This window comes from Crotalus tigris, unplaced genomic scaffold, assembly GCF_016545835.1.
Source record: "Crotalus tigris isolate CLP2741 ecotype Arizona unplaced genomic scaffold, ASM1654583v1 scf7180000018954.1357295, whole genome shotgun sequence".
Classification (NCBI taxonomy): Eukaryota; Metazoa; Chordata; class Lepidosauria; order Squamata; family Viperidae; genus Crotalus; species Crotalus tigris.
This window is the reverse complement of record NW_024097293.1, coordinates 595,821-623,224: the sequence shown is the minus strand read 5'-3', so window position 1 is coordinate 623,224 and position 27,404 is coordinate 595,821. Positions and strand designations below refer to the sequence as shown.

General features: G+C 39.8%; 1 protein-coding gene across 3 annotated transcripts in view; it reads left to right on the top strand.

The window, feature by feature from the left end:
- The window catches only part of LOC120314583 (very long-chain acyl-CoA synthetase-like), a 56,126-nt gene extending 29,664 nt beyond the window's left edge, over positions 1–26,462 (top strand). For 2 of the 3 annotated variants that reach the window (XM_039357834.1, XM_039357836.1), the window contains 6 exons: positions 4,521–4,715; positions 6,654–6,744; positions 15,060–15,258; positions 16,485–16,582; positions 23,456–23,586; positions 26,077–26,253. In XM_039357834.1, coding sequence (XP_039213768.1) covers positions 4,521–4,715; positions 6,654–6,744; positions 15,060–15,258; positions 16,485–16,582; positions 23,456–23,586; positions 26,077–26,253 — 891 coding nt within the window. Of the gene's footprint in view, positions 1–4,520; positions 4,716–6,653; positions 6,745–15,059; positions 15,259–16,484; positions 16,583–23,455; positions 23,587–26,076 lie in introns of all 3 variants that reach the window. The other variant, XM_039357835.1, reaches the window with a different exon arrangement.
- The last annotated feature ends 942 nt before the right edge of the window (positions 26,463–27,404 follow it).

Here is a 27,404-nt window from a genome sequence, read left to right as displayed (position 1 = left end):
ACACCTTACAAACCACAGCTACCACCCACAGTGAACCTTGCCTGTAGTTCTGCACCCACACCAGGTCGCCAACTTGCAAGTGCCTTGGGGCCTTTGGCTGCTGTGCTTGTGAAGCAACCCTGTCTGGATGTAAGTGATCCAGCTTTGTGATCAAGCACCGCCCCCATCTTAATTCTGCTGGGCTTCTTCCCGTAGAAGTGTAGGGCATGGTGCATTGGCACAGTAAGAAATCTGCCAGCCTAGGGTGCCAGTTGCCAGTTGCAATCCTCTTCAAGGATTCCTTGGTCGTTCTGACCATGCATTCCTCTTGGCTGTTAGAGGCTGTGTGAAAAGGAGCTGAGGTGGCATGCCTAATCATATTAGCCCTTAAAAAGGACTGGAATTCTGCAGAAGTAAATTGAGCCCCATTGTCTGAAACTATGACATCAGGGAGCCCATGTGTTGCAAAGATGCTGCGCAGAACCTGAATGGTCCTAGCAGTAGTCATAGTGAATACAGGAGTGACCTCTAACTACTTGAAGTGGCTGTCCACTACTATAAGGAAGAGTTGCCCCTGAAAGAGGCCTGTAAAATCAATATGAATCCTTGACCACGGGGCTTGTGTGGTTTCCCATCTGTGGACCGGGGTGTGTGGAATTTTTGGCCTTGACTGCTGGCAAATAATGCAGCTGTGGACCTGGACCTTAATATCTTTATCGAGCCCAGGCCACCAAAGGTAGCTTTGCATGACTGCCTTCATCTGGACTATTCCTGGATGTCCCTCATGCAAAGATTCAAGATTCTACCCTCAGTGAGGCTAGGATTACGATCTGACTGCCCCACAAAATGCAATCCTTATGCACAGATAACTCGTTTTTCTTTCTCCCAAAACTCTGAAAGTTAGGCCCTGGGCACGTTTCTAGCCATCCTGTGAGCACACAGTTCAACATGCAGCTCAGTGTGTTGTCTGAAGCTGTCTCAGCAGCTACATCCCTTGCGTTAAGGGGAGACTTCGGCAAATCCTGGATAGCCAGGATGCGGTTAGCTGGAGCGGGGTCTGGCTCTAAGTGTAGTGGTTAACTTACTAAGGCCATCTGCGTGGCCCATTTCTTTGCCAGGTTTATGAATCAGACAATAAGTATAAGCGGACAGGAATATTGAACACCTCAACATCCTAGGAGAAATAATCTGGGGTGTTTGCTTGTTTGTAGTGAACAACCCCAGAAGTGGCTTGTGGTCTGTGAAGAATGTGAAATCGCTGCCATACAAATAGTCATGGAACTTTCTTATATCCGCCACAATGGCCAATTCCTCCCTATCAATCTGTGTGCAGTTGCGTTCCGCTGAAGAAAGGGTCCTAGAATAATAGGCTATGGGAACTTGTGTTCTGTCAGCCTTAAGATGGCTTAACACAGCTCCGATCCAGTACGGGGATGCATCACACTCAATGCTGATTGGCAGTTGCTCATTAAAATGGGTCAACACCACATTTGATGACAGCAGTGATTTAACTACTGCTAAACGTCGCTCATGGATGCTTGTTCACTTCCACTGAGCCTTCTTGTACAAGAGCCGATGTAATGGCTCTGCCACTGCAGCCTTGTGTGGAAGGAAATCATGATAAAAATTAAGGAGCCCCAAAAAGGCTTGAAGTTCTCCTTTTGTTTTGGGACTGGGTTCCTGCTGAATTGCTTTGAGCTTGGATTCAGCAGGATGAATGTTTTGGCATCTATACAAAAACTGAGGAACTCTGTTGAAGTAAGCCCAATTTTACATTTTTCCTGTTTTTGCTTCAGTTCCGCTTCGCGGAAATGCTGCAAGACGGCCCTAAGCCTGTCAGTTAGAATTTCGACTGATTCCCTGGCTATGAGGACATCATCGAAATATGGGCACACACCTGGAATGTTTCAGAGCGTGCACTCCATTACGCTCTGAAAAATCCCCGGGGCTACACTAACTGTAACCGCCGCACGTTGAAGCTCCCGTAGAGGTTACTATGGTCTGGCCCTCAGCCATGGCATCATCCACCGGCAGTTGCTGATAGGCCTGGACCAAATCTAATTTGGCGAAAATGCAACCTCCCTGTAGAGAGGCCAAATGTGGTTGACTACGGGCACCAGGTACAAGTGCTGGTGGAGGGCTTTATTTAGCGTTCATTTATAGTCGGCAGAAATGCGGACCTTCCCATTGGCCTTAAGTGGTGTAACTATGGGAGTTTCCCATGGACTGCTATCCACCAGCTCTAAAATGCCTTGAAGCAACAGCTTGTCCAACTCTGCATTGATTTTTTGCTTAAGGGTGAAAGGCACCCGACGAGGCTTTAACCTTATTGGTGCTATTGTAGGGTTAAGCCGGAGGGCAATTGGGGGGCCTTTGTACTCTCTTAACTCTGGACTGAAGACATCAGCAAATTTCTTACAAACTGCCGAAAGGCTTGATGTCTGCAAGCTATTTAACCTGGTCACTTGAATTCCCAATGCATCAAACCAATCAACCCCGATGAGGCTAATGTGGTTGTTCTCAACTATTATGACTTCCAGGGGACCCTCGAAATTCCTGAACTGCACCCCGAGTGTGGCCTCCCCTTTGACTGTCACACGGGAGTTTTGGAAATCAGTTAGAATGAGGGTTGACGGCTTGAGCTTATCTCGCTTGCCACTACGACTACAATTTGCTGGAGAGTCCTTTGAGAAATTATTGATAAAACTGATCCCATGTCCAACTCCATGTCACAAGGAACCCCTTGTAACTTGACTTTGAGATGCAACTTCTCCTTGAGTGGGTGATGGGCACCCGTCCTAAACACGCTCCTTCTACTAGCGCAATAGCCCACCCTGTTTTGTCCGGGAACCCCGATACGTTTCCGAGGCAACTCTTTTGATGAGTGTTCTCTCCTGTGATCCCTACAAACAGTGGTGATGTGCCCTTGCTTGCCATATGTCCGGCATGTTGCTATACGGAACCAGCATTCCGCCCGTTTGTGTCGACCTCCGCACCTGACGCACATCGAAAAAAGGGAGCTGTCTTGTCAATTGGACTTGCAGCCTTCTTTAAGGTGGTTGCTATAACCGATTGACTTTGGCGTCTTCGACTCTCTCGACATCCTCTTGGTGGATGGCCTCTGTGCAAGGGGGACTCTTGGAGAGCCATAGGGCCTTGACGACTCCACATGTTGCTTCTTTGGCCATGATCTCCTGCAATGCATCTTGGAATGAGATAGTCTCTTTCGTGAATATCTTCTGTTGAAGCTCCCGACTCCTTAAACCACAAACGAAACGGTCCCCCAGTCTTTCTTCGAGGTCTTTGAATTCGCAAAGTCGGGCCGTTTGATGAAGAGCGGCTATGAAGTTGGCAGCAGACTTGCTGGGATGTTGGTTTTGTTGTTCAAAGGCATGCCGTCAGGCAGTGACCGATAGCTTGGGCTCAAAGTGTTCTCTGAGCATCTTCTTAAGTTCTGAGTATGCAATGGACTCAAGTGGAGCTGGTGCAACCAAGTTCTCGGTGATGTTGAATGTCGCCTCACCACACACACACAACAGCATCACGGCCTTCAGACCATTGTCTCGAACTTGTTAACCTACAGATAGTTTTCAACTCTTGCAACATAGGACCTCCACCTCTCTGGATGAGCGATGTCGAATTTGGAGAGTTTTCCAATCTTAGCCATGAGTTTTTCATGGGCCTCTCAAATCCTCGTGCTGCGCAGACTTCCGTGGGATTTCCAGGGTGGATTCTGGGAAGCACTCTCCTCCAGTGTTTCCAAACTGGTAGGATAGAGTGATGGGGGTGAATGCCATTCCAATCAAGTGTCTGCTAGGCCTAACCCCTGTAGTGACTCAGCATGATGAAGCAGCATGATCCCACCTTCATCGCCAATGTTAAGTATTCTGTTTGATGCGACATTGAAGAGGCAGTAGGTGAAAAACAACTCTATTTAAAGTCAATACAGAAACTAACAACCAATGGTCCACCCCTACTTATAGACTTAGCCTAAAGGCAGCAGCCAATAGGAGCACAGTATTCTCCTGCTTAAATGCATATTAAGTAGTCTGCAGAAAGAAAGTCTGGCTTGTTGGCCACGTGGCCAGCTAACCGTTTTTTCCACAGTTCTCAGCATCTCAATTCTCAGACTTTACTCAATACATTACAGTTACAAATGCTAGAATGTGGAAATTCCTGACATTTCTGCTAGGCCTTAGTCAAGTTGAGTCCCTGCTACTTGCTCAGAGATGCTATTCAGTGATACTAAGGTATTAACCAGAATTTGGAAACCAAATCTGTTTTATTTATTTACTGGTGACATAGATTTCCATCTGTCTATACTAATAGCATCATAGATATGCAACTGTATATAACTAACATCCCCTCATAGACTTTAGAGTCTAATTGTAAACAATCTTTATGGACTTCCCATCATCTTGTAGGCTGTTCTTCAAGCAACCTCTTAAAAAGCTGATTCCCTGCCTGATCAGTTGGCATGGCACTGCTAATGCAGTATTTATTTTGGAGAGCTCTAATTTCTTTGATATCTCACCTTGCAGAGAGACAATGACCGTGACCATAGGGTGCGAGCAGCCATTGGCAATGGATTACGAACAGAGATTTGGAATGAGTTCCTGAATCGATTTGGACCCATCAAAATCTACGAAGTTTATGGAGCTACTGAAGGAATTGGTGGATTTATTAATTATGTAGGAAAAGTTGGAGCAGTGGGAAAGACCAATTTCTTCATTAAGGTAATGCGAAGTTGTCCCAAAGATCTTTTTCAGGAGATAACTGGACTTTTTGTTTTTCCTTCAAAGATGTTTCGCTTCACATCCAACAAGCTTCTTCAGCTCTGACTGGATGGTGCAGAATGGAAGGGTTTATATTCCTTACAGACAGCTGGTCATTTGCATTCTTTTAGAGAGTTGTTGATGCCACCTGGAGGCTTATCTATGTCATCAGGGTCACCTGAGTAGTGCAAATGTGTGTGGAGCCTTCTTGGCTGCAGGATATTTTCTGCCTTGCATCCCTTCACTATTGAAGACAAACAAAGGCTGTTGGGGATGAGTCTGTATTGTCTGCATCTCAAACTGAGCTGCAAATGGTTTCTGCAATCTGCAATGTTTTCTGGAAATCTGTTCATACTTCCGCATCATTCGAAGAGTGTTTATCCCAAAGTGCATGGCTAAATGTCTATGGAGATTCTCAGTCATCCAGGTCACGGTTGTCCCAAAGCTGCTTTTTCAGCAGGCAACGGGACTTTCTTGTTTTTCTTTGAAGATGAAAATGACCAGCTGTCTGCAAGAAATATAAATCCTTCCATTTCCCACCATCCAGTCAGAGCTGAAGAAGCTTCTTGGATGGGAAGCGAAATGTCTTTAAAGGAAAAACAAGAAAGTCCAGTTGCCCCCTGAAAAAGCACCTTTGGGACATACATGACTTGGATGACTGAGTATCTCCATAGGCGCAATGTGAAGTTCTTATGGTCTATAAATGGATCAAGAAAATGTCTGGGCCACTTCTAGTCACTTAGACCTCTAGCCAATATATACATAGGGTCATAAACTATTAGAATTATATGAAATATAATTGGAGTATTTTAAGAAAAAGACATACAGCCTCCAAACCCAGCACTTTCAAGTTTCTCTCTGAATTTGAGAAACTGTCAAATAACCTGTTCTCAACCTTTGCTATCATTAGTCTCCAAAGGCCACATGAAATGTAACTGATAAACTGATATCATTGAAATGAATTAGCTTTTCTTGTTTTGGAAGATCTGAGATTTTTTTTTTTTTTTAAATAGTACATTAGGCCTTCCAGGAGTGAAATCTCTCAGAGCACATGGCATGGTCAGTTATTGAGAGAATGATGCTAGTTCTAATATTTTACTCCAAATAATCCCAGACTGAGGCACTCCAGAGAGGTTCATATAACATCTTTCTTTCTACAGCAAGAGCAGGAAAATGCTAGAGCAGCTTTTGAAGAATCTTCTAGTTCAAAAATCCTTGCTCTGATAGTGCCAGTCACTTAATTGACTGGATGCAAATCAGCGGATAAGTATGTAACTCTCTGTATGTATTTATCCACCTGTTATTTATCTATCTATCTATCTATCTATCTATCTATCTATCTATCTATCTATCTATCTATCTATCTATCTATCTATCTCCCATCTTTATTATTTTATAAGAAACTCAATATGGCAACTGTATTTAATATTCTTTCCTCCTCCTAATTTCATCACAACAACAACCCTATAAGGTGGGTTGGGTTGAGAGAGAGAGGGACTGGCCCAACATCACCCAGACAGCTTTCATGCATAAGGTGGGATTAGAACTCACAGTCTCCCAGTTTCTAGGCCAGCACCTTCACCATTACACCAAAAGGTAAGGATGGGATGTCTGATGGAAGTGCTTGTCCTCTTGCCTGTGATAAATAATTCATTCTGCCCAGTCCAAAGAATGTGATAAAACATCAGTCACAACATACCTGATTTTCTGCCTCATTGCACCACAGGATTTGTTCAGAGGATGAAGGGAGAGACTTTAGGTCTGTACGGTTTAGCTGGGCTTCTTTATTCAGCATGAATTTCCTTGTTCCTTTTGCTCATTAAATCTATATAGACAAGTGTAAACCTGTCATCAATGCCTGTTTTGGAATCATATTTCTACTTGTCTGTTCAATTTCAGAAACTATTTAACTATAAACTTGTGCAATATGATGTGGATGCAGATCAGCCTGTGAGAGATGAGAAGGGGTTCTGTATCCCAGTGCCTACAGGTATGTTTTCTAAGACCAACTGACAAACAGAAAGCTAGACAAGTTTAAGATAGACTAAACTTTGTATTGTCAAGAGTTCATTCCATAGAAAGATATGCTGCCTTCAGTGTAATCTTTTCAAACCTGCTCCTCCAAGTCATTTGGGCTTCGACTGCCATAAGTCACAGGAACATCAGGTCTGTGGCAGTTTCCCAACCTTTTCAGCTTTGCAGACCAGTTGCAAACAGCTCATGGCCCACTAGTGAACCATAACCCTGGTCTATGGCTTGTAGAAATATGGTACATTATTAAAAGAAAATTCACACATCCCCTCTTCTTAAAAAAATAATAAAACATTTTAAAAAGTTTCTAAAACTTTCACTGTTTTGGAGACCATGTGTAAAAAATATCAAGATGGCAGCTGTGATTGTGCAATCAAAACCCCAATCCTTTTAATATTCATTGAACAATGGATGGAGTTTTGATCATGATATTGCAGTCAAGCTCTTGCTCCTTTTAACAACCACCCTGCCCAGTGAACACTCCTGAACTGTTTTTACAATAAAGACCCAGAGTGATGCTGTCAGACCATAGATAATATGCTTGGCTTGCATCTTTCTATTGCTTCATGCAAGGATTTTGATTTTAAAATGAGAATGCTAGAAGATTCTAAGCATTACTATGTTGAGATGACCTTTTATTGTGGTTCTAACCATTTTTCTCTGTAGAAAATTTCTGGCATTCTTTTTATATATCCTAGTGCTAATGTACTGTCTGTGAAATTAAAAAAATCTTTTCAGCAAAGCATAGTAGAAATGGAAATATGGGATTCTATTGCTTCTGGTTCAACATGAAGCAAAAGGCAAATCAGTATGTCTCACTACAGTATTTTCATAAATGTAGCATATATTGTATTTGTATTAAGACCATAGATGGCATGGCTGAAAAGAACAAACCAGAAACAAAAACTAAAATAAAGAGACATTATGTACAAAATGGACACAAGTCAGGAGTTCTGAACTACAGTTTATAAAAGATAACTTTGTAGGTAGAATGTATACACATCATTAGGATACAATTGCCATCATAATGTCATCATAATGACAACGTAATGACAACAGTAGTAACTGTGGTTACTATTGCTTAAGGGGAAGTGAGTGGATGGGGGATTAGACTATCTCATATTTTAATAATAAAGTTTTTTTAACCGCACTGGCTACATCATCATAATTAATGTTAATTATACTGTGCTTGCATATAGTGCATATGTTTGTCCTTGTAAAAGGCTACTATGATTCTAAGTTTATTTTGTTGTGTATTAAGTACTAATCTTAATGCATTATGATATTAACGAATGTCCAACTCTTTTGGAGGGAAGTTCAAAAATTCAAATTTAGGTGGGAGCGAGCTAATGTTGTGATTGGCTGATGCCCTAGAGGCGGAAAGATTGCAAACATTTTGCCGGTTTTAGGCAGTTCTGTTCTGAGTTAATAAATACTGTTGTACCATGCTGATCTGGTTATTGCCTACGAAACCCACTACACAATAGTGGCGATGAGGATGGGATTCTGCAGAGGAGAGAGCTGTTGCTAGCCAAGAGACTGAAGTCACTGGGTGATAGGCTGGGTAAAGAGGCCTGGCAAGCCTAGTTCTCACCCCCGCCTACCAGTAAGCCACACTGGAGGCACACTGAAGTCACTGGTTGTCAGACCAGGCACAGAGCCCTGGTGGGACCACATCCAGGCCTGCCTGGAGGCACAGAAATCCTAAGGGATCTGTCCCCAGAATCAAAAGGCAACACAGCTATTTCTGTAGCAGAGATGATAGTAACCAGGACCTCACAGAACTCCTGGAATGGCCAAACTCGGAAGACTCAATGAGTTTGACATCACCCACCTGGAGCAGTGGAGCTCGTATGTCTCCAGAGTAAACAATTACCTACGGGCGTACCATGTCAGAGATGATAGCCTGAAGGCGGCGACTCTATGTATGTGGGCAAGCAACATTCGACATCGCAGAAAATCTAGTAGCACCAGCCAGCATTGAGTCAGTGACATATGCAGACCTTAAGAAAAGGTTGAAAGAACATTTTGAGCTGAAACTCTCCATAATAGCATAGTGCCATGCTTTTGAGCTACGAGAGCAGAGGTCTGGAGAATCAGTAGCTGAGTTCGTAGCCACACTTTGTCAAGCTTCACGCCACTATGAGTTTCCAGATTTGGAAGACTGCCTCAGAGACAGACTTGTTTGTGGTCTGCTGAATAGAGAGCTACAACAGTGCCTATTTGCCATGGAAAAACTGACTTTCCAAGACGCTTTGAAGGAAGTCATGGTGGATGAGGCTGCCTGAGGAGCAATGAAGGCTCTCTGGTCAACAAAAACACAGACTAGCTCCATGGTGATCCACCACGAGACTGCAGATGGACCGGGGGAGAACGACGAAGATGATGAGATCGATCAGTTGCAGAGAGAGGCACCCAGATGGCAACGCTCAACACAACAAACAACAGCTCCACAGAACTGTGCTTGCTGTGGGGGACAACACAATAGGGCAGAGTGTAAATTCTGCACAGCTGTTTGCCGTGTCTGTGGGTAGCAAGGGCACATTGTGAGAGTCTGTAGAGATCGCCAACGAAAAACGTGAACTGTGGCTCCACAGCAGAAAGGTAAATGATCCCCAGGGCAAAGCAAGGTTGAATACTGCTCAGGGAGGAGAAGTATCCAATGAACGGGAGCCAAACGACCCCTCAAGGAGAAACTAAAACTTCAGATTAAACTTCAAGGGGTTCCATGGTCCATGGAGCTAAACACTGGGTCAGCCCTATCAATCATCTCATACAAGACTTTTGATTACATTTGCAGACAAGGCAAAAGGCGAGTTCTGCTCAAGCCATCAAGCCTCATACTAACGGACTTCCAGAATTACCATGTTCCCGTAAGGGGGGAAGCCACCGTTAGAGTTATGTTCAAGGAGTTTGAGGTTCCCCTCAGCATTGTGGTCATAGCTGGACAGTGCACCAGCCTTGTTGGACTGGACTGGTTCGAAGCCCTGGACATCCCTGTGATGGGTATCCATTGCACACAAACATCTGACCTTTCCAACATTATGCTGACATTTGCCAACATTATGCTGACATTTTCAGCATGGAGTTGGGACAATACAGAGGGGCACCCATTTCCCTCAATCTTGATCCAGCAGTCACTCCAATCCGAGTGAAACCCCGCAGAGTGCCCTTCGCACTAAAGCTAAAGATTGACGTGGAACTGGACAAACTGGTGCAACAAGGAGTGGTCCAGCCAGTGGACAGTAGCCTGTGGGAGACTCCCATAGTGACCCCAGTGAAGCCAAATGGGGATATTCGCATCTGTGCAGACTACAAGTGCACAATAAACAAGGCACTACAGCAGCATGCTTACCCAGTTCCGGTGGTAAGCCACATACTCGTCTCACTTCAAGGAGGCTGAATTTTTGCAAAATTAGACCTTGCCCAGGCATACCAGCAGCTGCCAGTAGACGATGTCACCGCTGAGGTGCAAACTATCGTCACACACAGAGGGGCATTCTGAGTGCGCCACCTGCATTTTGGGGTAAATGTAGCCCCCGGGTTATTCCAAAGCATTATGGAATGGACACTTAAAAACATACCAGGTGTCTATCCATACTTTGACGATGTCCTGATTGCAGGAGAATCAGAGGCAATCCTGGTAGAATGCCTCCAGGCAGTACTTCAACATTTCCGTGAGGCAGGATTAAAACTAAAAAAAGAGAAGTGCCAAATTGGCATGGACTCCACAGAGTTCTTGCGGTTCCAAATAGATGCTGCTGGAATCCACCCATCAGAGGCCAAGTTAAAAGCAATTCAACAAGCCCCCAGACCCAAATCCAAGGGGGAACTGCAAGCATTCCTAGGCTTGCTGAATTTCTACCACTCGTTCTTGCCACACAAGGCTGCCCTGGCAGAACCACTTCACCGACTACTGGACAAAAAAGCACCCTGGGTCTGGTTGAACACCCATGATAGGGCATTCAAGACGGTCAAGTCGCTGCTTTCCTCAAGCTCCGTGTTGGCTCATTTTAATGAGAAACTGCCAGTAACACTAGCCTGCAATGCTTCACCATATGGCATTGGGGCAGTGCAAAGCCAGATGGTCGTAAGGCCAGATGGTTGTAAGGCAAATGGTCGTAAGGCACCCATTGCATATTACTCAAGAATTTTATCATCTGCTGAGAGGAACTATGCACAAATTGATAAAGAAGCCCTCGCCATTGTTGCAGGCATTAAGAAGTTCCATAACTTCTTATATGGGTGACCCTTCATCGTCTTCACAGACCACAAGGTGCTGCTTGGCCTTTTTATGGCTAACAAGCAAGCTCTGCAGATCCTATAACCACGGATCCTGCGATGGTCAATTTTCATGGCTACATACAGGTTAGTCCACAAACCAGGGAAGGAAATGGGCCATGCCAATGTGCTTAGCCAATTGTCTCTGCCACAGACGGATCCGGACCCAGCTCCAGCAACACATATCCTGGCAATCCAGGACCTACCAGAAGCAACCCTATACGAAGGGGATGTGGCCGCTGAAACCGCCATGGACAGAACACTCAGCTGCATTTTCAACTGGGTGTTGAGGGGATGGCCAGAAACCCGGCCAGACCCTGAGTTCCAGCACTATGCATGCCAGAAAGATGAACTGTCAGCCCACAAGGGTTGTGGGCTATGGGGTAACAGGATCATTGTTCCACCCATTCTTCAAGCCATGTAGTCTTCCCTACATGAGGGGCACCCTGGAACTGTGAAGATGAAGGCTCTAGCCAAGAGTTATTTGTGGTGGCCAGGCCTGGACAAAGACATTGAAACCCAAATAAGAAGCTGTCAGATCTGCCAAGAGACCCGTCCAGAGATGCCCCAAGCACCAGTGCACTGCTGGGAGACAACACATGTCCCATGGTCTCACGTGCATATTAACTTTGCGGGCCCATTCCAAGGACAATTATTCCTCATTGTTGTGGATAGCTATTCCAAATGGTTAGAAATGGTACCTGTCCCATCGATGACCACAGCCAGGATCATCCAGGAGCTACACTGGCTCCTCACCACACATGGTCTGCCAGACATCATAGTGTCCAATAATGGGGCACAATTCACAGCGGACGAATTTCAATCCTTCCTAAATGCCAACATGATACGGCACACAACTTCTGCTCCCTTTCACCCCTCTTCCAACGGTCAGGCTGAGTGTATGGTGAGGTCCACCAAGCAATCGCTCAAGCAGATAACAATGGAAGATTGGAATCACTGCCTGACAAATTTTCTTCTGTGCCAGCACACAACCCCTAGCACCACAACAGGTCGCAGCCCTGCAGAACTAAGGTGGGTCCACTGGCTCACAACAAAGCTTTTTACATCAGAAAGCTTAAGAAACAACATGGAGATAGTGTAATCAGTTAGGTACAATAACATCATACATATATAGCTCAAATAATGCTCCTTAAAATTTCCCTCTCTAACAATTAGAATAGTATAGTCAAACTAATACATTTCTAGGTAAGATTAATTCATTAATACATTCCTAAATAAGAATTCAATTAATCAATAGAAATTATCAACAACCTTTCATCAATGTAAATCAAACCCTGTTTTTAGGTTTATTAATTTCCAAATACCACATCTAACTTAGCCTTAAACAAAAATATTATTTACAATTCGGGTGTCCATAATTTCTCTTATTTAAGCATATTATTTCCATAATTACATTCTTACATTCTCAACTATATTCTATTTCTTATTCAGTAGTTCTTCATTTATTAATTTTATCTCTTCCATCATTACAATCTTTTTATCATTATAGCTCCACAAATTAGCTATCATATCTAATAATAAAAAAGCATAGGAAAAATAGAAAAAAATAATAGAAAGAAACAAAAAGAGACCAAGAAAAAGAAAGAGAAAAGAAGGAAGATCTATTATTCCAAAAGATATATTCTTACTATATTTCAATATTGAATTCTAAATCTTATCCTAAAAACACCTTTTAAAAGTCCAAATCCAAATCAATCCACATCTCTATAAAGCCGTTGCAACTCACAAATGTAATCTTTTTTTATAAACAATTTTTATTAGTTTTCCATTTCCATTTCCAACAGAAGCTTAAGAGCCAGCGTGGAGATATGGTGGTCAATTACAAAAAACACAATAACATTATAAATATACAATTCACACAATGTTTCTTAAAATTTCCTTCTCTATCTATGTAGAATATTATAATCATATAAATTCAAATAAATTCATTCATTAATATATCTAAATATAAGTTTCCTTAATCAATCAAAAAAAATCCAAGTCAATCCACATCTCTATAAAGCCGTTGCAACCCATAAATGTAATCTTAAATTCCATATTTATATCTTATTCTAGCTTTCTTTCTGTTCTTAAATTCCATATTTATATCTTATTCTAGCTTTCTTTCTGTTCCTCCATAGTGAGGCCTCTAAGTCCACAAATAAAACTCCCTCCATTTCTTGCCGTAACACATAAATCAGGGAAGAATCTCCCATTGTCCATTTTAATAGGCTAGTGAAAAAGTTGTAGCGATTCTCAATAGCTCATGGTTGAACATCCATCTTCATCTTTTTAGAAGTTGCGTCTAGTTTAATCACAGTCATTTTTGAATCATCCAAAGTCTCAATAGATTGTCTATAAAATAATGTAGAGTCTTCTTTAATATTATTTTGCTCTCCTCCTATTGGTTTTTTATCTATCATGTAATCAGTTGGAGTCTGGAGATCAGCCTGCCCTTCTGGGGTAACATCCTTAGTTTCCGTGCTAAGAGTCATGTGTTCATTAGCATCAAAAGTTTTTTCCGGTTGGTAGTCCTGATGTAAGTTTAACTCCATCTCAGTAAATTGTAAATAAGGTTGAAGACAGGTCTCTTGAGTATTACACCCCTTCTGCTGTTTCTTGGCTTACAAAGTGCTCACTTACACCTTGCACTTTAATTTGTCATTGAAAAATAATCATTGTTTAGGCAATTATTTGTTCAGTATTTTCAAGAATTTTGTCCAATATATACTTATAACTGAAATCTGGACAGAGTTCCTCCATTTCAGTAGTATATAAAGCCATTATTCTTTTGGTGGAGGCTGTATTTAATAACAATCAGTCAATATCCGCTTCCACCCAGCTATACAGCTTCTTTATCTTTCCCTTTTGAGATAATTTGAAGGTCAAAGTCAGACTCAGAGTCCCCCAAAAAGGGAATAACAATTGCAATAAATAATTTCACCACACGATGTCCCCAGAGGATTAACCAGTTGTCCAGTCTTTCCAGACCCCCAATAAAAATAATTTCTTCCCTCTTTTCTTTTTTTCCTTCTTTTCTTTAATTATAAAAGTAGTAAATAATAATAATAATAAATCCTCCAAATTGCTAGCATATTAAGTTTCTGAAACAAGAATTTTAGGGCTCCCAAATATTCAAAAATAAAATCAACCATTGAAAAAGTTAACATTAATTTTCCTTTTGTTCCAAGGCTTTCCTTCCCCCATCAGTAAAGCCGCTTTAAAAAGATAGGGAAATGATTCCAAAGGCTTTTCACAGGAATAAATAGGAAAAACTTCCACGGTGGTTCTATTTCGCTTAGATGTTCTTGTGGCTTATGGCTGGTGCAGCTAAATGATCGGCCATTTTACTGACTGATCTTTACTCCATCATCCCAAAGGAGCTTGCTTGGACAGCAAAGGGCACCGCCACCCCTCTGCAGTCAAACAGGCAGCCTTCTCAATGGTGGTTGCCCCTCCAGGGTGACTTTTGACCCAATCAAGGGTCTACTGGTGGGGAAAACTCAGCTGGCAAAGAGAGAAGCCTGTCTTCATGATCGCAGCGCTGCGACCCGGAACCGTTACATTGAATTCTTGGGTGGAAAGTTTAGAGTTGGTTTCACTTTTTACCGTGCTGATATTATGTATCCAATAAACATGTTCTTTGAGGAAATTTCAAGCCTCAGAGTCCTGATTGTTTGGGTCCATTAGTCGAAACCTTGACCATTCATATCAGCTGATAGTCACACTCCTTTTGGATGCATTGGATGATGATGATGATGACGTCATGAGGACACAGTGCAAAAAGGTTGCTAGCACATACTTATGCTGTGGTGAAGAAAAGTGCAAGTGAGAAAAAGCTGGGGATGATATCTCCCTTTGTCTTCTGGGAAGTTATTAAGGCCTATGGCAGCTGATCATTGGATGATCAGATAATTCCTATTTAGAAGTGCTATTGGTTCTTTGTTGTGAGGCAATTTATTGATTCCACTTGCATCCCTTTTCATGTTCTAGGACAGGGAGGTTTAATGGTAATACAGATAAGTAAGACACTCCCGTTTGAAGGTTATGCAGGAGATTATCGAAACACAGAGAAGAAAATTCTCCGTAATGTGTTGAAGAAAGGAGACAGTTATTTTAATACTGGAGATCTTTTGATGGAAGACCATGAAGGTTTTATCTATTTCCAGGATCGTGTGGGAGATTCTTTCCGGTGAGTCTCATTACTCATTCCATTAGTAAATTGGATCTGCAGTTTTGCCTAACTGAAATAAGATACTAAATGGGAAATGATTCATTTGTGCTCACTGTTACTTTAGGATTTTTTTATTACAGTTAAGAATTTGAAATTTATTTACTGAAGACAGTGTTGTTCAAAAATAGCCAGTGTGGTCTAGTGGTTAAGGTACCAAGTTAGAATCCATAAGTCTATGAGCTTCTAGTCCTCCCTTAGTCATAAAAACTGTCTGGGTGATTCTGAGCCAATCACTTTCTCTCAGCCCATTGAGAGAGTTGGTTGATCAATACTTGGTTGATCCCTCCAAAATATGGATCCTGCACTTGTGGGAAAATGGAGGAGGAGGAGTTCAAAGATGGTTGCTAAGGCTTAGAGAACTTATCTTGGATTTTGACTCAGTGAATTTCATGAAACATCCAATAATAAGCACATCTCTGCTTTGAATAATCTCAAAGCAGAAACAAAATCATCCCCAAGAACTCCAAAGAACCAATACACTACAATACGCTATATATACTGTATTTACAGTGTGTAAACCAATTCCAAGAATTCCCCAACCAGCATGCATCATAAAGTTGCTAGGATTGATAAATATATTATAATACATAGTGAAAGCCAAAGAAAACTGTCATATAAAGAAACCTACCACCCCCTATATATACCACCAACTCAATACAGAGCACTGATAATGGTCTCAAGTTATTGTCTGCAAGGAAACAAGCAAGCTCAGAGAGCACTAAAATTCAACGTTTCAACCTTGAGCTCCATATATTCTTTTCTAATGGACAACATACTTTGTTAGATTTATGTGATGGTGACCTAAGCCATGCTTATATTATAATTAATCAAGGGTTTGTTCTGTGAATATGTTTAATAAAATAATTATCACTGTCATTTTCTTTTGGCCTTCTGTCAGCCATGGAAATTTATTCACACAAATTTGCATTGTCTTTCCTGGCTGAGTAACCATAGTAAATAACTTCCTCTATTGTATGGTTTTCTCTGTATTTTTGCTAGCAGGCTCATCCTCTTGAGTTTATCTTAGTACTTACTGTAAGTTAGGAAATATTTTCCCCTGATTGTAAAGCCAGAAAGAGATCTTGTGAGTGAAGTCATCTACAGGAATATTGAAATGCTAACTAATACATTTTTAATACGTTCTATCAAACTGTGTAAGAAATAAAACCCTCCTGTTTTGGCAGCTGGAAAGGGGAGAATGTGGCCACTACTGAGGTTGAGATGACATTGGCAAGTTTGGATATCATTAAGGAAGTCAATGTATATGGAGTACCAGTGCCAGGTAAGTTTGAAACATCTATATACATTTCTACACACTTTTCCAATGCACGTTTAGAAATCTTATTTGTAGAAAATGCTTAATCTGGTTACTGGATTTACCCAGTTAGGCTGATTGTGCAATACTCTGAATCATAAGTTCACATTAACCCTAACCTTATTAATTTGTATGCCTCCTCAACCACAGGGTGGGAGCCATTTGGACTTCTAGGAAGAGAGTGTTCCATAGGGCAAGAACTGCAACAGAAAAGGCACATTTCTTTTTTTTTTAATAAATGTTTTATTAGGTTTTATAAGGGTAGGGAAGGGATAAGATCGGTATGGTTATTGGGTAGGATTAGGGAATGGGGTTGGGATGAGGGTAGGGATGGGTACAATAGTGGGGTTACCCCCAACAAAAATTCAACGCTTTTGCAAGCAGACTATCGTCCGGGTACAAATATTAAATGACAGGACTTAATATAATACTAAACAGTTATAATCATTGATAATAGCAATAGTCATAAAAGTAAGGCTTAGTCAATAAATACCATTCATCCTGTTAAATTTCATATCTTTTCTCGCTCTATCATGTTTCTAATCATTGATAAAAATTTTCCCATGTTTTGAAATAAACTGAGTCTTCTTTCTCTTTAATCTCTAAAGGTAATCTATCCATTTCTGCACATTCTAGAATTTTCATGATTATAATCTGGTTCGGTGGTAAATTTTCATTTTTCCAAAATTGGGCAAATGCTATTCTTGTGGCTGTCAATACATATAATATTAAATATTCATTCTCTTTACCACAATTAAGTCCTAATATTCCTAACAAAAACAGTTCTGGCTTAAATTCTATCTGTATTTTAGTCATCTTTTCCAGCAATATATGAATCTTAAACCAAAATTTCTTTGCATTTGGACATATCCACCAGATATGATAATAAGTACCTGGTTTTTGTTTATATTTCCAACATATATTCAGTATATTTTTAAACATTTTCGTTAATCTAACTGGTGTCATATGCCATCTATAAAACATTTTATATAAATTTTCTTTGTATGAAGCTGCTTTAGTGAGTCTAATATTTCTATTCCAGAGCTTTTGCCAGTCTTCTAAGTCTATAGAATATCCAAAAATTTTGCCCACACTATCATTGTTTCTTTTACTTATTCTTCTTCCATCTTCCATCTTAGCAGAAACTTATAAAATTTCTTGATCAGGTTTTCATCCGTTTTCAAAGGTGTTTTATCAAGTAATGTTCTTTATAAAATTCCATTGATTTTGCATCTTTTTCATATCTTGTTTAGATTTGCAAATAAGACCACCATGTTAAGTTAATACCTTGTTGTTGAAGAACTTGCCTGTCTTTAAGTTTTCCGTCCTTGTCCAAAATGTCTTTGTAAGTAACAAGTTTATCATAGTTAATTAAATTTGGATAAGCAAACACTTTTGTTGTTGAAAGCCACTCAGGTATTTTTGTATAAATTTTGTGTTTAATTCTCTCCCACTCTGGAACTAGTACATTCTTTATGGCATGGTTTTGAAAATATTTATGTACTTTATTTTTCTCATACCACAAGAACGCATGCCAAACCCAGTTGCAAATCATGTCCTTCTAAGTAAGGAAGTTGTTTGTTTCTCAGTTTAATCCATTATTTAAGCCAAAGCAAGATGGCTGCCTGGTAATAAAGTCTCCAGTCCAGAAGTCCAAAAACCCCCTCTGTCTTTGGTTTCTTGTAACAATTTGGTTTTAATTCATGCTTTCTTTCCTTGCCATATAAATCTCAATATTGTTGCATTTAAATCATCAAATAATTTCTTAGCCAGTTTAACAGAAGCTGTTTGAAATAAGAAGAGTAGCTTTGTTAGGATATTCATCTTCACAATCCTATTCTTCCTAACAATGACAGTTGGAGGTTTTTCCACTTTTCCAAATCTACTTTTATTTGTTTCAGTAGTCTTTCATAATTGTCTTCTTTTAGTGTTGTATATTTTGATGTTAAGTGGATTTGACTTTTTTTGGCTATTTGAAGATTTGACTTTTTTTGGCTATTTGAAGATTTGTCTTTTTTGTAAATTGGGTTTTCTGTTTATCTGTTAAATTTTTTGTTAATACCTTAATCTTTTCCCTATTTATTGTCAAGCTGGCCACTTCTCCAAATTTCTCTATTTTCTGCAAAAGTCTGGTGGCTGTTTCCAATGGCTTCTCCAAAATAAAAACCAGATCGTCTGCAAACGCCTGTAATTTATATTTCTGTTCTTTTATTTCCAGTCCTTTGATTTCCATATCTTGCCTAATGTTTCTAGCCAGCACTTCCAATGTAAGGATAAATAACAAGGGAGATAATGGACATCCCTGTCTTGTGCCTTTTTTAATATCAAAGCCGTCTGTGTAGTCTCCATTTAACAGTATCCTTACTGTTTGTTTATTGTAAATTGCTTGAATTGCATTTGTTAAATTTTTACCAAAGTCCATTTCCATCAATTGTTGAAACATATATTGCCAATTTAAGTTATCAAAGGCTTTTTGTGCATCAAGAAATATGAGTGCCATCTGTTTCCATGGGTGGTTTTCATAATATTCCAAAACATTTAAAATGATCCTTAGGTTATTCTTTATTTATCTTTTAGCAAAAAGCCATTTTGGTCTGTATGAATAAATTCCGTCAAAAATTTCTTCATTCTTTTTGCCATTATTGAAGTAAAGATTTTATAATCCACATTTAATAACAATATTGACCTATAGTTTTTAATTTGTGTAAGATCCGTATCTTCTTTAGGTATCAAGGTTATATTGGCTTCAGTCCACGAATTAGGTATTTTTATCTCTGAGAAAATTTCATTACAGAATTCCTTCAATATTGGACTTACTATATTTTGTAGAGCTACATAAAATTCAGCCGGAAGTCCATCAGGTCCCAGAGTCTTGTCCTTCTTCTGCATTTTTATTGCCTCTGTGATCTCCATCACTGTTATGTTCTCATTTAACATAGGTCGCATATTCTCTGGCACCTTTGGGAGATCGGCACTTTTTAAGTAATCCTGTTTTGCCTCTTTGGAAACCACCTCTGCCTTATAAAGTGTCTCATAATAGTTCTTAGTAATTTTTTTCATTACGTCATTGTGGCAATATACGTTGCCTTTTGAGTCTTGTAGTTTACTTATCATTCTTTTTTCTCTTTCTTTCTTCAGTCTATATGCAAGCCATCTTCCTGGTTTGTTGGTATTTTCAAAAAAGTTCTGTTTAGATCGTTTAATCTGTTGTGCCATTGCATCTATTTCAGTTAGATTTAGTTTATGTTTTATTAGTTCCATTTGTGTCTTCAGCTTCTTCTTTTATGGATCAATTTGCAACTTGGATTCCAATTTACTAAGTTCTTCTTTCAGCCTAAACTTGTTTCTTTTCTTTGTTCTTTTTAGCAACATACGTTATAGCCAAACCTCTGAAGGCACACTTCTAAGGGCCCGTAAGGTGACGGTATTTAAAGGAAGGGACCAGGAGTATGCCTTCAAGGAGGCGCAGTAATTAGGTCCTATGACAAATAGGGCTTGTGCCCAGTAGTATGAGGGCAGTTTGATCCTGTTGTACCTGAAGAATTGACAGGGTCCTCATGACTGTGAGCTGAACTTTATATTAGGTCCATGTCCATCCTTGTTGGCTAAATCTTCCCATAATGTGATATATGGTGGGGTGTTAGATGTAATTTTTTTTCTTGAGATAAGGGGTGGTCTCTCCTTCCCTTAAAGAGGTGATGGTTAAACCCTTCCTCAAAAGGGCATTGTTAGACCAAATTGTTCTTGACAATTTTTTTAAGGAAGGTTGTCGAGAAGGTGGTCATGCAGCAGCTTCAGAGGATCATCTTTGTTTTGAATTACTGTAATAGGCTTTACATGAAAAGTATCTAAAAGTTTCAGCTAGTGAAAAATGTGGCTGCATAGGCAGTTATGTGCAATCCCTGATCAGGGCATGTTACACCTCTGATCTGCAAACTACATTGGTTGCCCTTTTGTTTCTGGATTCAGTTCAAGGTGCAAAGTAAAGCATTAATGAAATGGGACCAGGTTATTTGAGAGAACCTTTCTCTCTCACTACTGTTACTCAGTGCACCAGATCTGGCACAAGGGGCATGTTCCAGGACCTATGAGACCAAGGAGTGTCGTTTGGATCAATTATAGCTTCCATGTTGTCTTCAAGAGTAGCCACCTGCAGGACTTCCAGTTTTGCACCCATAGCGCATGGCCGCATGAGAGCAGACACACACCCCAGGCTAGTTTCATACTGCCAGGGGGACCCTAGATTTGTCCGAAGTCACCCCGAAGAGCTGACCATGAAGGACGGGTGCCCTCTTGTTCATGAAGCAATACCGGTCACTTCATTTGATCCGGCAAAAGTCTTCTGACCCGACAGGAGAAAGGCTAGCGTGAGATCAGCGTCTAGCCCAAGCTACTTGCAGCCGAAGTCCAAGAGCATGAACCTGAACATTGGTGAACAGCATGCTTGGAATTGGTGAGAGTATTGATCTTCTTTCTTCTATTTACTAATTGAATCCTTGAGAAAGATCCCCAAAGCAAGAAAACCGCTGGAAGTGAAGGGAGGGGACTATATCCCCGTTCCCTTATAGATGGAAGTGGCAAATTAATATTAAGGAGGAAAAAGATATATTAAAATTCAATTTAAAATATTACAGTCTGGGCAAATTTATGAACTAAAAAACTGTCAAGATTATACCCTAAAGAATTTTGATGGAATTATAAAAATATATAACAAAAATAACTTTTTGATTGAAAAAAAAACTGAAAAAAGAAATAACTGCTGACATCTAGTGGAAAATCTGAGCATAGAATACTAACAATAAGAACTTGGAAATTGGCAGAATGCCCAGAAATAAAGAACAAGCTGTTCCTTTGAATTGCAAATAACCTTGAAGACAGCTGGGAACAAAGGAAGAGCCAGCTATAATATTAAAAGTGTCTGAAAGGGAAAAAAACAACACTTGGATTGTTGCTTAAATCTAAGAACTGTTTATGGAAAAGAAAAACTTTGGCCTTTGGCTAATCTTTTAGAGGAGAATCTACTAGAAGGATTTAAAATGGCTTAACACTGTGAACTGTAATTTTGATTGACTGACAAAATTGACTCTTGAATTAAAACATTGATGAAAGATTATTTGAAGGGGGGAGACAACATTGATATCACATATGTATGAAAAAAGACAGGATGCCACATTCAATATTCTCTCCTGAAGGACTTAGCCAGGAAAAGCAAGGGCCTCCAGAAGCAATACTTCAAGGCAAGATAAATACTCTCCATGAGAAAATGTATGAAATGTTAGGACAAATACAAATGACAATAGACAAAAACCAGGAGGAAATTCGAAACAACTTTGATGATTTAAATAAGCATATTTCTAATTTAAATCTACAATTAAAAAACACCGAGGAAATAACAACAAATGAACAAATAACTCAGATAACAGATCACAAATTAGAAGAATATGATCAAATTGATGAAATAACAAATGAAAAGAATTACAATTTAACACAAACAGGAAAAAATATACAAGATTCTGATACAACAAGAAAAATGGAATGGACTATAGAACTTCCAGGAGAAACATGAAAGTTTGGGAGACAGAAAGTATTTATCTTACTTACTTCATCTTTTGTATTCCCAACAACATTTGCAAACACACAGGAACCCGGGTAAGCGGATCACATCAACTTGGAAAACTACTCGGCAAAAGAAGAAGACCAGAAATAGATACAAGAGATTTGACTCACCTTACCAGATGGACTATTACGTGAACAAACACTTGTTTGAATATGGCTAAAATAATAGAGAATTTTGAACATAAAGGGGCCCGATAACAAGAGGGATAAGAGATTTAAGTAATATAGTATGTCCTATAATATATGAAATGTAAAAATAGTAGGTGATGTAACTTTTATAGGTGATGTAACTTTTATTAATATAAGTGAAATATAAACTGATTAAAAAGGATGTTATACCTAGATTTTATAAGATAGATAAAAAGTATAGTATTTTTATAATGCATGACATAAAATATTGGGATGATGTATTTAAATGGGAAAATTTGGACAGTTAGATGACTAACATATGAAGAAATTATGACTGATAAGAATTGGATTGAATATAAGGGAAATTAAGCATAAACAAAAATTATGAAAATAGGATGCATGGTGAACTAATGAGATGATGGTTATAAGAATAATAGAAGCTGAAAAAATGTCATACATAGAGATTATTATTATCTGTATAAATATAAAAATGCCTATATTTCATTTATATATTGAAAATATTAAGAATTATATTTTGTTTAAGGTTGAAGAAGAATATAAATGGGAGAAGGGAAGATCAAAGAAATATATCATTAATTAATATATTAATTATGAAATTATCAAACAATTATTATTGATTGTTAATTAATTATTACTGTCTTTTTTTCTTGTTAAAATATAAACCAAGACAACCTGTAGTCTATCAGCTATTTGACTTCTGTAGCTTGATAAAGCCTGAGGGTAGAAAAATCTAAGTTAGATAGAATTGAGTAAGGATTCCCATATTTTCTTTCAATTAGTGCCATCTTAAAGATTTCCCTTGCACTGCATGTAGAATTGCAGCATTTTTTCTTATCTGCAACTATTCTTTAGTTATTTTTTTAAAAATGGATATTTTGTGATATGGGAAATAGCAAGATAAGGCTAAATCATCGATTTATGGGATAAAAGATAGAGTGAGGAGCATCAGGCCGTTTTGGTGAGATTGTAAATAATGAATGAAAGCTGCTTTGCTTAGCACCCGCAACCAACAGTTTTACTCCTTTTTTGCAGAAAACATGTAGCTTTACTGTCAATTATTCTGCTTTATTCCAGGGCATGAAGGAAAGATTGGGATGGCAGCCATGCGGCTGAAGGATGGGTGCCCCTTTGATGGAAAGAAGCTGTTCATACATACCAAGGATTATCTGCCCAGCTACGCCATACCCCGCTTCATCCGTATCCAGGTGAGAAACAACTGATTTAGGCTCTTGCTTCCACAGCCTAAGAAATCATTAGAGAAAATAACTCAAAACCTCAGACTTCAGCATCATAAAGTATAATAGAAATAGAAATGCTGCTGCCAATCAGAATATAAACAGAAAAGAAATAAAAAGTAGGCTTGATTTGATCAATAAGATAACTAGAGTAAATTACATTGCCAGTAAAGGAAGCTGTCAACTGAGTTTGTATTTGCATGCAATTTCTTTGCTTTAAAAACACTTTCATTTTATTAAAGAGTAGAAGAACATTGATGATTTAAAAAAGTATAACTAGGAACAAAAAAGGGGAATAATGAAAATAAAGAGTATATATAAATTCATCTGAAATCTGAAAAGGAGGGGGAAAGTTTTATATACTCATATTCAATATTTCTGCACAGAGAAACAGGATTGGTTGTTATGAATTAGAGAGGTTGGAGAAAGCAGGATGGAAACATTGGGCAGAGGTGAAGCTGTAGATGGGGAAAGCCTTGGGTAAAGGTTGAAAAAGACAATGTGATGATGGTTGTGTGGAGAGAAGGAGATGGAAGGGGCACTGAAGGTACCACAAAGGGATGCCAGAGGAGATACAGGGAAGTGATAGAGAAGATTAAGGAAGGCAGTATCCCATAATGAGGACTGAAGAAGGCAAGAGGAAACCCTGCTAAACACAGTAAGAGCAAACAGCAGATAGAAAAACTGGACAAAGAGTAGGAAGATAAGGAAAAACAAAGTTGCATATTTTGCACTCCTGGTATAGTCAAAGATAAGTATTTCTCTGTGCTCAGGTTACCTGCCTTGGCCTGCTGTAGCTCAAATGTAGCAAGAAAACATGGAATTCATCCTCATATTTCTGCAATCCAGTATGAAAATGCCCTAGTTACTCTTTAGTTTATGACACGTAGGATCTAATACTGACAAAATGGTTGAGGACACATAGAGACTGAGATCTGCCAGCTTCTATGGGCCACCTTAGGTTGTTATGGGTATAGCTTCTCCCCTTCTGAGCATTGCCCTCCATGGCCATTCTGGCCTTGGCTGAAAGAGAGTACAGAGTTCAGAGTTGGTGTTTTTTCAACAGATCACTAATACCATATTTGAAAATAAGTCTAACACTTGTGAGAGGCATCTAATGCTGTGCTGCCCAAACTCCATTCAAAGAGGGAAGAGAGCCAACTGCATTGCTCAATCTGACATTAGCTAATACATTTCAGGTTTTACACAGTTCCTGCTGAGAAGGACTTTGTGTGTTGCATTCTTTATTGATTTTCTAGTTATGAGGACATCACTATTTGCCTAGTCCTAGGGCATTTTGCTTACCTCAGGGGATACTATGCTAATGTCCTATTAGCTGCTGGAAGAAAAGCCTTCATCGTGGTTCAGTCCAAGCTGGGGATAAACAACATGGCGACTGTTTTAGAAAGAAGGGTGCAGTTTATTGAAGAGCCAGACAGAAAGATGGTTCTGGCAGTAAAGAGGAGAGAAAAAAGGGCTGAGCACATGTGGAGAGTGGGTTTTTATACCCTCTGGAGCTTTTTGTTTGGAGTTGCTTCCTGTTCCTGTGGCATGAACTTTGACCTGGTATTCTGGTATTCTGGTGGTGATAGGTTAATCCTATTATGTCCCAAAGGTCATATCCTGCTTCCCTGGTGCTAGGGCTAATGACTCTTAGAATTTGGATGAGGTATGCAGATTTTAGGTGTCTTTGTCTTCTTAATCTCCTAGCTTCAACCTTCCTGATGGTTTACATCTGCATTTGTACAGAGCTGGCTTCTGCTTGGGGAAGGGAGATCTGGGGCTATCAAGGAATACTGGGCATGCTTTTCTGCTTCTTTAAGATCCTTTGAGAAAATATATTTTTCTGCCCTTTTAATATTTCCTTTTCTGGGAGGCTGACTTCCCACACAGCCATGCTGTTTTGAGATGTGGGTTTACTGTACTAAGTAATTTTTAAAGATAACCTGACTTACAGGCAGGATCATCTCCATATCTGTGACCAGTTAGATAGGCAACCTAATAGGTGGTGAAACCAGCTGTCCTAAAGATCCCCAGTACCGTAAATGCCGGCGTATAAGACGACTTCCGCGAGCGCTGAAATCGGCGCCAAAGACGGGGGTCGTCTTATACGCCGAGTCGTCTTATACGCCGGAAATACTGGTAGTTTCCGGCGTATAAGACGACGTTCTAGGAATGCGGCCCGACTATAAAGACGGGGGTCGTCTTATACGCCGGGTCGCCTAATACGCCGGCATATATGGTACTTGCTCATTCATGCCTCACTACACATTAAGAAAGTGATGCAATGGATTTCCCCATGGGCAAATAACATTTGGTGGGAATCCATCAGTTTCCTTAATTTGTCTCACACTAGGGCAGTAGGGGAAGCACCATTCACTGGCTTTGTTACTCAGTCAGGGCAATAATGAAGGGCTAATTCCTGACTCTATTCTCACTGTTGCCTTATACTTCCTGCAGGAGAAGCTGGAGATCACAGGAACTTTCAAGCAGCACAAAGGTCAGTTGGTGAGGGATGGATTCAATCCTGCCAACATCAAGGATCCCTTCTTCTTCCTGGATGACTCAGAAAAGAACTACATACCCATGACTGAGGAGATCTACTGCTCCATTTTAGAAAAGAAAAGAAAACTCTAAAGAAGGTTTAAAGAGGAGCATAGCAGTGTTTCCTGAACAGCATTGAAAGTGCAGCCATTCATGTTTTGATTTTGCTCAAGAAGGAAAGATTTATGGCCAGAATAATATTGCTTCTTAATCTGTGTATTCTTGAGGTGTCTGTTTAATATACTAATTGGGAATTTTTTGGGAAATAATAAAATGTTGCTACTTTCTCTTGCCACAGGATACATTTGTTTTGGAATGAAATTTATTCTCAAGAAAGTATTGGGGAAGGTTAACTCTTTTTCCTCCAGTACATTCCATATCCTGCTTTGTGTCCAATGTAGGAGAAACTATATCAAAAGAGTTTCAAAGCATCAATATATTGTTAAAATTCATACCAATACATGTTCGTGCACATGTATAGCATTTTTTTCCAAAAGCATTCATTTCTAAACTCAGATCCTCTCAAATACCCCATTGTATATTATTATTTTAAAATATATTTTAATATCAGTATAATCTAGCAACCCATCTTGGACAAGAGAGGCCTGGATTCAAATTGATCTTGATGCTCACTGGATGATTTCGGCCACTTTTTCTCAGCTTATTCTACCCACATAGGCCTCTAATTGAATGGGTAAAAAAAATGGGAGGATCTTCATCCCATTTTTTGTATCCCACCTTGAGGAGAAAAAAGGGGGATATTATAATCTTCACCCTATCAAACATGACCATAACATCCACATTCACAAATACTTTAGACTGTTTTTTTAAAGTGAGAACTATATTGCAACAATCAGAGAAACATGATATTCAAAGCACAATGAAGTGTGCTTTCATTCTTTTCTGCTCATTCATCTGAGAAGTATAAATCAGATGAAATCTGATTAAGTTAAATCTGAAGTTCAAACTGAATTAAACTCTGGAGCATTCTTAGGTAGAAGTATCTCATATAGGTAGTGTCATGCTTCCGTCTGAGCCTGAATCCGAGAAGGACATGGAGCTGGAGCAGGACCCTGTTGAGGCCCTGTGGCTTCAGAGGACTGTGGGGAAGAGCAGGCTGAGGCAGGCCAGGGCCCTTCAGGATTGGAACAGAGGAGGCAGAGTTCAGGCAAGGAGCAAGTCCCCCTACCTGATCCTAGAGCAAGGAGAGCAGAGAGGAGGAGAGAACAACGTAGGCAGGCTCA